This window comes from Cariama cristata, unplaced genomic scaffold (genome assembly GCF_000690535.1).
Source record: "Cariama cristata isolate BGI_N322 unplaced genomic scaffold, ASM69053v1 scaffold3521, whole genome shotgun sequence".
NCBI lineage: Eukaryota > Metazoa > Chordata > Aves > Cariamiformes > Cariamidae > Cariama > Cariama cristata.
In genome coordinates, this window is record NW_009600839.1 from 57,056 (window position 1) to 68,753 (window position 11,698).

The following is an 11,698-nucleotide window of genomic DNA, read 5'->3' on the forward strand; positions in this document are numbered from 1 at the left end:
TTAAAGTAACTCTGAAAAGTCAAAATATAAAAACACTATTTGCAAATAGGGCTGTTTAAAAACTCTTCGTGTTGAGTATTATACACAATAAATTCTCCTATGCCTTCAAAGTTTAATTGAGATTACAAAAATAAAAAACTTAAAAAATAAGACATTTCAGGAAAATTGAAATTCCAGTGCTTAATATATCCATCTACCTGGTAAATACAACTCTTTTCATAATAATTAGATGTTATCTATAACCATAATCATAAAATACCTGAATGTGCTAATATGTATGCTGTTAACTTTGACAGCTGATTATTATCTACCCCATAAATTCTAAAGGTTGCTTTACATATTCTAAATAATCCCAACATATATAAAAGAGCTAAACAATCTGTATCTGCTAGACATACTTCTGCTAACTGGCTGAAAAAAACTATTGGGCCAGAATATTCATTTACACCACTAACAGCACTCTAGGAACACTCAGCAAACATTATGTACATATGAAAATAGCAATATAAAGACAATGGACAATCTACTTCAAATATTAGTAAAATAACCTCCAGATCTGTTATGATGTCACCGAGTTCTGTTTCTGCAGTGATGTAAGAAGTCAATGGAAAATACAGGTTTGATTCACTCAACTTGCTTCCTTTAGCCTTGAGAGATGCCATTTTTCTTTGCGCCTTTTCCTCTTCACAGAGTTTCCCACAGTTACACTGAGATGAAGAAAAAACTTCTATAGCATCAGCAGGCAGAACATTTAGAACAGCAAGAACCTCTTCAGAAAGTTTGCTCTCATCAGATTGTGTCTGAGCCACCAAATCAACTTCAGTTTGTTTGCTGGTTTCAGATGCAGCCCTTTCTGTGAAACCACAAGAAGGAACTAAATCTTGGATAGTCACTTGGTCCTGACTTTGAAGACTGCTGTCATTATTTAAGGGCTTTTCACTGATTACTTTATATTTAATTTCACTTTCTACTGGGCTGTCATTTGCCTTTTCCAACCTCCGGCTTTTGAGGTTTGCCCTTCCTCGGTTCTGATATGCTCTCCAGTGTTTCTTCAATTTTCTGTTCCTTTCATGAGCACCATTAGTGTTGGTGTTTGAGGAGTCAATTCCATAAACCTTTAAGTTATATTGCATGGACAAAAATGAACTCAGGTAGCCTTTTCCAGAACCTATATCAATCACCTAGATAATGGGGAAAAAAGAAAATAAAATTTGCTATATTAATGAGCAACAAGACACACTTCAATCAAATGCAAAATAATTCCCTAAAAATTTAAGCGTGGATTTAATAGCTACCTTATCAGTATATTCCCACTTAATACACTTAGATGTTTTGCTTTGTTGGTCCACCTTCTGACTTCAAAACACAGAATCAAGTCTTGACTGATTTGCTCCAGAAAACAGACACTGCAATGCTTATGCCATGCACCTGTCTTGGTTCTTCTGGGAAAGACTTTCAGTACATTCTTTGACAAAGAACTTCCTTCTGCTAAAGAAAAGAACCACAAACCAACACCAATACCACCCGCCCTTGCTAAACCGGGTCAGGATATAGTGTTAGTAACGAAAGTGTACACAGTATTTAGCTTTAGGCACTTAGGTCCCATACTGAGGAGTCTACTACCACTAGGTGTACAGAAATAGGCATCTTCAGATTCAGTGCCTAACTTAATCACTTCAGATGTGACCTAAAGACAGGTGATATCGATTACACCCCCGCTTTATGTCAGAAGGCTTATTTATACTGCTTTCCCGTTCTGTGATCCGTACAGCTTTGATTAACACGAGGATGATTTTGTAATAAAACAAAGGGGTTCGTATGTCAGATGTGCTTTCCACTGCCTGTTCCGGAGGAAGGAGGGCATAGAAGGGGTCACTAGCTGACAGTTCAGTTTGTCTGAGTTGACAGCCTGTGCTACTTCAGTGATTGACATAACACAGGAAGGAAAACACTATACAGAGCAGTAGCAGAAACAAGGATAACCCGAGACCTTTAAATACATAATCACAGCTTTATAGCACGTGTGTTTACATTTGTAATAAATACATAATAAAATATTTTACAAGAATAGGCAGAGTGACATTTCTCCATGGAAAGAAAATGTTCACTTCTGTTCAGGTATCTACCAAAAATTATGTTGACTAGATATAATGTCTTCCCTGTAGATGTTCCTGAAAGTGTTTGATTCCAGAATATCCATGTCTTGTTCTTGGTCTGTCATATGTTCATAAGAAAGCTTACACTGCTTATTTGTAGGTCCAAATAGCAGCATACACTACATGGATCTATCTTAAACTCAACTGCATAGTTTTTTACCAGGTAAGGATACTCAGTACAGCTATACTCTTACTAAAATGAAAGATTTATTCCTTATTCTAAGAAAGTTAAAGATTTGTACAGCCATGGAATTAGAAAGCAAAATTTAAACCAATGTCACTAAAGACTATGTAAAACAGTGGAGAATATACACTATTAGGTAAAAATTGTTTACCCCGGCTGCACGTGGCTTTCTCATTGGTACTTGTTATGTGATATTACTGCATATTTGCCATCTAGGTATGCTACAATCCTCAAATTTCTTGAATGAAATCAGCACAGGAGTGGATTTAGTGAAATAGAATTGATATAATCTAAGCATACTTGTTGAAAATGTCATTTATTTGTCACATTTATCACCAATATTTTCCTAGATTATTTCAAAGTGAAGGAAAGAAAAGCGTTCAAGGATTAATTTCACCCACTATTTTATGTAACAGATATGACTATTATGCAGAATATGCACACCTCCATTTCGACAAGGTTTTAATTATTTCTGTGAAAGGCAGCATTCGGACACACGAGTCCCCACTCCTACATGTCACCTCTGGGGGCTGTAAGACAAACTGCTGTTTGGGTAAGGTTTTGTCAGATGTTTCCAAGTAAAAAGAAAACAGTAATATATTGTTAAATTAGCACCAGGAGAATAGTTTTAAAATGAAAGGAAAATTTGACTAAAAATAAGCAGGCAATGATCTTGTGCTAAACAAATAGATGGCATTAAATTAATCCCTGCTTTACCTTCTGTTGATTACATAAGGAAAGGTAATCAGCAATCCATAGCATATCTGCCAAGCATGAACTTTTAAAATGAAATTTCCATGACATAATGAACTCCAAAGGTCTTGTCCACAGTGAGTTGGGTACTATGTTTAAGCACAGTTTCTGGCACAGTGCAGTCAAGAGCTTCGTTTCCAGAAGCATTTCAACATTTCCCGGCATCAAATCACAAATTTAATGGATGCTGAATGCAGAATTATATCATACTTACATTACACATTGCAACTCTTGCTGTGCATGCTGCAATTTCCAAGGGAAACTTTCACAAATACAGTAAAGAAAACAAATGTGCATTTAAACAAAGAAGAATCACCACTGGCTTCTTTTCAGAGTTTAATCAAGAACTTCTTTATAAAATAAAGTTCCACTTGTACAATAGGAACAATGCTTAAAAGGGGCAGTAAACAACTGAAAAAAACCCTTTAGTTAGTTTGCTTTAATGTTTTAATTCAATTCACTAACCTAAAAGTGATTACAGTAATAATAAATTTTTTGCTTTTATTATTTATTATATTACATTATAAAATACTGAAAGACAGTAATATCCTCTACCACCCATTATACATCATGGGTATGGAGGTGAAATGGAGGGCATTTTTCAAGCCGTCAGTGATCTGTAATATCTGAAAGAAACACCCTGAGGACATGTGCTGTTGTAAAACATGTGTTGTGTTTTCATAGCTCTAGATTTTTTAATTAAATGCTGCATATATTTTGTTTTGTGAGAAGGATAGGAAAAAAATCAATAAGGAAAACACTCTCCTAAAACTTTACAACTCCTATACTTTTTAAGTTGAAAGGTAACCAAACCAAAAGGAGTCATTTTTTTAATAACTGAGAAGGACGCTTTTCTTCTTTTTTTTAAATGTAACTGGAAAGTTCTTTTCATATATTAGGGATTTGTAACTTTGCACAAATAAATTTTGTTACAGTATATGACTAAAATGGAAAAAAGTTAATATAGAGCAGTCAGCATTTCATATTTAGTGATATACTGCAATAATGTTTTTCAATAAATGTTACAATTTTTTCAAATACTAAACAGAAAATAATCCTTTGACTAAAGATACTCCAAGCCATCTGATAAAAGTGCATAATCACCGCATGAAATTGCAGCATATTGACAGATACTTAATAATGATTGGTTTGAGATTTTATTAGTAACCAGCTACATCGGGACTTAGGTTAGGTCATTAAGGTGGCTCTACTTTTTTAGTCTCTAAATATGGGTTTTCCTTTCCTTTCATTCCTGAATCTCACAGGAACTATTCAAAATTTAAATGAAAATGCTATATGAAACACCACCTTCCAGCAAATGCAGAGAACATTTAGTACTGCATTATGAGCAAACTACACTCTCCTACAGCTTTTTCAGAACGTGAAAGTCTACAACACTTGAACAACTAATTCTTGCCTGAAGTAAAAGGTAAGCAATGCAAAAAACATGCTAATGACAGAAGAAATTACTTTCACAAATCTCCTGCTACCGTATTTCTATTCTTTACAGAGCACATCCACTTTATGGCCGTTGAGGGCACCCACGCTTGTCACCGCAGCTGGCTCTTGAAAGAGCTGCTGGAAAGATCGCCTTCCACCGCTGTAAGCGATCGCAGATGCTCACAAATTGATCGCATCTCATCCAGTAATATTTGGCCTTAATTGCAGTTCTCTATTTACTTGGTAATCCCAGTTGTAAGGAAAAGACTGCCTAAAACTTTGCCTTCGCCAGTTGTTCCTCACCAAACAGATGGTCAGGATTCAGAGTTTTGATCTCTGTTTCCACAGATGCCCCAGGCCTGACCCAAACCTATCAAAAGTACTGCATCATTTACACAATCTCAATTAAACTCAGCCTGAGCCAAATAATTTCCTAATCAAAGTTCAGCTTCAGCAACTCAGAGCTGAATCCAAGTATTTGGTCTGTGGTGGCCGTAGCAGCATCTAGGGATGCTGCAGTTACCCCTCTACCACTAAACCAAACAGAACACGGCCATGTACTCTTACCCCTGGCACACGACTGGCCACACCATCAATTTTTAGCAACCCCTCCGTGCAGGTATGAAGCAGTCCAACTAGAACTCTCCCATTACAAAGTACTGGGGATAAGATATACCAGAGACCATAGTAATACAGACCTGGCCTCCCCAGCTGCAGCTGTCTCTTCCCCCTTACCCCCATCTGGTACATTAATTTTAAACTATACTCAGACATATTTACTTAGGAAAAAAAAAGGCTTAGAAGGAATATGTTCAGCCTAAAATCTGGGCAGATACCTTATTAATCTTTGGTTTTAAACAATTTCAATTTGTTCTCCACAACTCTTTGTGGGAATGAATATTAGGCTGAAGGAAATTAGTCTCCATTTACCCTTATAGCCCCTTGCACAGAAAGCAAGTGCAGTTCAGATGCAGAAAGCAATCAAGTGCAGTGTCCAGAGGCACTAGACATCTACAGTTTAAAGTGAGGATGAAGATGCATTAGCCAGTTACTAGCATTATAGAGATTAAAATGATCAAACCAATTCAGTTCACCCAGATATTTAAGAATTTAGTCTTACCGCAACAAAGGTCTAAGATGTGGGATCTAACAGAAAGTTTAACAGTGAAAAAGCTTACAGAAAAATTACATGTATGTAAACCAAGGAAATGGTATTGGTGTACTTTTGCCTAATAAAATATGAAATATGGTACTCAAAAAAGTCAAGTATTGTTGTGATGTTTGTGTTTTGTCAACAGATCCATAAGTAAACATGTATGAGGTTTTAATGCAACAGTGATCCAGTGCACACTGCAATCATAATTACATGTAAAAAAAAAAAAAGGTAAGTTACAATCAAATTTGGGAAAGGAATCCTGCAATTCTTCACCATCCAAGGATGAACTTGCCGTCTGATGTATGAAACAGCCAATTCACAGAGTAATCGCTGGGTGATAATGGTGTTGGGTGTCCAGATCTCATACATGTTCTACCAAATGTACTTCATATAAACACTGCTACATAAATCTCTGCTTAATCTGGTCTCTTTTCAAACTAAAAAGGTCATAACTAAATTCCTAATTGATAGATCTCAATCGATGCTTAAATAAAGGTGAACAGTATTAAACAATAGGAAACAATTTAAATCTCTTGTGCCAGAATAAGATGAGCTTTCAAAATTTCTCAGATTTTCTGCTTTGGTCTGTATGTAGCACTCTTGTGTGTCTGACAGAAGAAGAACAAAGTTTTGCTCTCCTACCGATGCTTATGGTAAATTGCCAGCAATAAAATACCGATAAACAAGGCAGTACCCATGCATAGCAAAAGCAGTACAATTTTTAGCTGATCAACATATAGGGGACAATTACAATTTCTTAAAATTTTTCGTGAGTCATAAAATTATTATGACTCACTGAAAGGCAGCTCCTTTGGAATGATACATTTGTAAACAAAATTGTCTTTCAGCTTGGCCCTAAAGGCTCTTATTTAGCTACTATTATTTAGAGGAAAAATAAGCAGTGACAGAATATCAAAATTATGTATTCGAACACAATAAGGAGAACAATTTGGAAGGTACAAGGTAACATACGGTAAGAAATGCTTTCTTACCTGCTTTATTCCACAATAATTTGCTATCTTGTCTACCACCTCTGACATCACCTGCACTTCATGTGATTTCTTATTATTCATAAACTCATCAGTTTTGATATCTGTAACAGATTAAGAAAATAAATACACATTAACACAACTCATAATAATAAAGATTTGTGATCAATCAGAAAAAAATATCAGCCTAAAAATATGCTATAGTATTTTTATAGTTTAAGGATAGTAATTTTTAACTAAAAACTCACTAAACTACTACAAGACTAAACTTCTGAATTACAGACGAATTAGTAAAATTCAACACACCGTAAAACTTAGTACTCTTAATGTAGTTTTTTTAAGATGTAACATATCATCTAATACCTGACCAGATATTAGACAATAGTTACTACTATAAAACTGTGCTATTTCTTCCTGTTCATTAAAAAATATTTATTTTTGTGTAATTTATTACATTTACCTTTACATATACAAAATATAAGGGCAGGGATAATTAATAATCACACAGTATGGGTTGTTAATTCTACGTATTTGTTCACGATATCAAGTGGGAGAGACCTCAAATAGGTTAGGAGCAATGCTGGGGAAATTCAAAGGAAGATGCACTTTTATTTTCTTTATTTACCCTATGGATGGGCTATATAACTGTTACATCTTTATTGTAGAAAATCAGTCATTTCAGTGTTGCTGGAGAATGTGTTAAAGAGATGAGGTCAATCTCTACCACAGGTTTACTGCTTGTGGAGAATACCAAGCACCCACTGCCTAATCTCTACATCCCCCAAACAAAGGAGGAGGTCAGAAGTCGCTCCCTTGGGAGGAACCCACACATTTCTCTACCCTACACTTGGCTCTCATTAAATTGATGGAAATTCTTGTAAGTCTGAGTGATGGTAGAAGAAACTGGACCGTTACTGATGAGCATGCTTCTAGAAAACAAGATTTTTCTACATGACTAGGCAGATTAATATACTTTCCCATTCTGTGCTTTCTGCACGGTATGTGTTCATCTGTCCAGAAACTGATCATTAAGCAAAAACTATGTTCATTCCTTGATCAGATCATGCTGGGAACAGAGCCAAGAGTGTTACTTCTTTAAAAAAGAGTGGGGAGTTGAACTGCGCTCATGAGAAATCTAGTGTTTTCTCTATTTTTCCCAAAACCCACAGGATCTCTCTATTTCTTAAACATCTGGTTTTTTATAATAAACTGTTATGACAATACTTAAAATCTAATATAGACTCTATGAACTGACAAAAGAAAAAAATAGACTAAAATACTTTTAAACAAAACAAATGGCAGAAACAAGTGTTTGTTATTTCACTAAAGATTCTCCTTAGCTTTAAAATTGTAGAAGATTTACAAGGTGTCCTAAAAAACTCTTAATTTGTAAGTGTTTCAAATGAAAGAAAAAAAGACAGAAACAATTAAGAAAAAAAAGAAAAAATATCTTTTTTTGTTTATATTTTAACATTTTTGTGCCTGGATAGGTTCATCACAACAAGAAGCAGGATGGAAACAGGAAGAAACAGACATTTAACTTCTTGACAGAAATAAAAGTGTTCTCCAAAGCAGCACTGTCACTTTGAACTATCACCACATACTGCACCTTTTACTCTTTGCTGTAGTATGAACTCAAAAGACTGAATTGGGTAATGCTGTGTGAAGGATCATTTCAGAGAGTACTTAAGCCAAAGTAAGTATTTCAAACATGGAATAAATCCAGAAAACAAGACCCAACTTAGAAAAGCTGAGGTTCCAGGTCGAAAAATCATAGTTTGCTTCTACCTGCATATATAAAGTACTATCACGTTAGCTACTAAAGTTTCTTAATCATTTTTAGACTACTTTTCCTACTTTTTGCAGAATGAACACTCTGCTTATATTTCAGCTCACAGAAAATTACGCTGTTTGCAGAAAATCTAACTTCTGTGAAATCGACTCTGTGGTCCTGTGAAAATTATGGATTTTTAATAAATGTTATTGTTGCTGCACTTTCTGCAAAATTCTAATAGATTTTTTTACATTATTTTGAAAAACAAGCAGACATATTACAATCTAATAGAAAAACCATATTTGGGGACCATTTTATATTGGCAAGACAAATGCAAGTTTGAAAAAAAAATATGTATACTAGTTTTAAACAAACTGTAAATTCATTTTGCTATGACAGAATTACTTCCTTGAAACAAATACTTATTCATGTAGATTTCCTTATCACAGGTACAACTGATGCAAGCAGAACACATACTAATTTCAAAAACTGTAAGAAATTTAGAGATCCATCTCCTTTTGTGATGAAAAAATAAAATTGGGCATGAATACGTCACAGAAAGACTCACAACTCCATTCTGAGTGCCTGTGTCCACAATATGCTTAAAATGATTGTGCTTATCAATTATTCCAAGGAAGGATAGCAATATGTCTACATTAAGATGGCAAAGAAGTTAGAGAACTATGCAAGTATGCGAACTGCAGGAACAGGCTCATAAGCATGTTTGTCCTAGAACAAGAAAATATATTAAAAATATACGAAACATAAATGGAATTATTCTGATGCATACTTTTCTGTATATGAGCAAGGTCATCATAAAGTCGCCAACTTTCTCACACTTAGACTTCCCTTGATTTGCAAGCTTTAATATTTCAGGAAATGAATATATTTTCTGAACTACAGAATTAAGTCCAAAATATCTAAATAGCTTAAAGTTAAAACATCACAACTTTCATTTGGCAACTTGCACGTTACGAATCCATAATTTGGCATTTTGCTTCTGCCAAATGATTACCAGGAACTTCAATTAAGTTAATTTAACTGATAACTACTGCCAATTCAACACAAAGGTTTTGAATTATAATACCATTGTATGCATTTGGACCACATTTTATTTTTTTTATGAAGTACAATTTAGAATTACTGCATCACAAACTCAGGCCCCAGTTACCCAATCGAGCAGCACTCCTGCAAGAAACAGAACAAAATATTCAGCAATTGCTTTGTTCCTGATGCTCCATTCTGCACGACAAGAAGATGAAAGAATTCTTGTAGTTTTGTCTAAGGAAGCTAATCCAGGTATGAACTCAAGTGCAAGTATAACAAGGTAGAACTAAAGAATTACAGAAAATTAAGTGGAACACAGGGAATGAGAGCATAATAAAAATGAAAAGAGCTAACAAGCAAGCGGAAGAAAAGCAGCATACAGTTGTCAAACAAGAAAAAAGGGCTTCAGATAAAGAGCAGAAGGAAAGAAGTCAGAAAGTAAGACCAATGCACAACAAACCATTAAGACTATCTTAGCTATGGCATTTCAGTACTGCTGAAGAAATGAAAAACTGGGGAGCCAACCATGGAAAATGACAAAATTGGAAAGAGAAGATTGCTGTAGAAAATGGGAGAGATGCCCAACATATATATAATGGTGCTATCACTTAGGATAAGAAACGTCAGTGTTTTAATGTGTTGTAGAGAGAAAACACACTAGAAGGCAAAGGCAGAGAGCTGCTCTGTCTGTCTCTGAAAAACTAATGAGAAATCTGAAAGACAGTGAGAAATCTATAAAGACTGAGAACTCCATGAAGAACACATTTTCGGTGAAAATGACAGCAGTCCTATTAAGTATAAATGCCAGTTTATCATCTGATCCAAAAAATGTAATCAGGGATAAGACTTCCAGTGTCCAACTTGATGCCAACTTCAGAGTGGTTTAATTTAATTTCTTCAACTACAGAAAATGAAATTACTCTAGTTTTTTGACATATAATTGGTATTGGTCCAAAACACACAGAACGAATAAAATCTTTTTTTTTTTTTTTTTTTTTTGAGACATCAGACTCTTATTGGGCCATAGTCAGCTAAATGCCACAGCACATATTTAATATTAAACAAAAGATATAACAAGAAAACCTACTTGCCAGATTTTAGGGTGATCTTTTTAAAAGATCAAGAATAGTGAACATGATTCTTGCCACTCAGGGAGAATAAAAACAAAGGGAATTAACAAGATATGATATGATATCTCAAATAATGATGTGCCTGCTTGTTTATCTCATCCCCTTCAAAACTGAATCTCAGGAAGGGACTATAGGTACTGAATGCTGTGACCCCTCTGCTCAAATTTTAGCTGGATAATCTATTTCCTAAACAAAGGCAATGAAGAAACTCTCTAGGAACAAATGAAAGTCAAAGTAAGAAGCACATAGGAAAAAAAGCCAACAACCACACTCCAAAACCTAAACTCTGCAGGTCTTATAGTGAATAAGTAAAAATTTGAATACAAATGTAAATATACCTGTTGTTCCTTGATTGTCTCCTCTCAGTGCTTCAAGTACATCTTCTAATGGGGTACACACTCCAAGGCTGGACAAAGAATAATACTTAGCAGCCAGGGCAAACAAATGTACATTGATAAGCTTCTGAGAGTTTTCACAAAACACATTGGAAAACACGTCATCATCTGTACAGAAAAGAAAAAGACTTCTGTAAACAGTGCTTAACATCTCTGTAATAGTGCTGACACAGAACTGCAAGCAATAAATTCTCAGTATCAGACAGAAGTAACCATTTATTTTGCTTCCATAAGTGGGAAAACTCACTCTTGTTCTTCAGCTGTATTCTCCCTTCAGAACCAAGGTCACATTTTGGTCTTAGCTTAGCGTAAATGTGGAAAAATCTATTGTTTTAGCAGAGCTACATTAGTATAATCGACAAGAGAATTCCGTCAACATTATCACTTCTCTTTTGTTTACAAACTTGCTCATTATACATTTCCTACTCACCCCTATCTGACAATATACACTACTAGATTTTTTAAGAAATGCAGCTGTTCAATATATGAAATGTTTTGATTTACAATTACTATATTCACATGCTTTCCAAGCTGCTTTGTAACTGGTGAATCTGCTGGGAGAATTAAATTAATTTTTATTACCAATGAGGTGTGAGCCAAATTCCGATTCCAATGCATATTTTGTTTGACCTAGGATAAAATGCTTTAGTTTGGCATTACTTAGTTCTTAGTTC

At 34.8% G+C, this 11,698-nt stretch overlaps 1 protein-coding gene across 1 annotated transcript in view; it reads right to left on the minus strand.

Moving 5' to 3' along the window:
- The window catches only part of METTL25 (methyltransferase like 25), a 53,501-nt gene extending 42,326 nt beyond the window's left edge, over positions 1-11,175 (minus strand). The window contains exons 1-3 of the mRNA XM_009710168.1: positions 10,968-11,175; positions 6,682-6,782; positions 549-1,181 (exon numbers count right to left, since the gene is read on the minus strand). Of these exons, the coding sequence (XP_009708470.1) occupies positions 549-1,181; positions 6,682-6,782; positions 10,968-11,175 (942 nt within the window). The remainder of the gene's footprint in view (positions 1-548; positions 1,182-6,681; positions 6,783-10,967) is intronic.
- Positions 11,176-11,698: the final 523 nt, after the last annotated feature.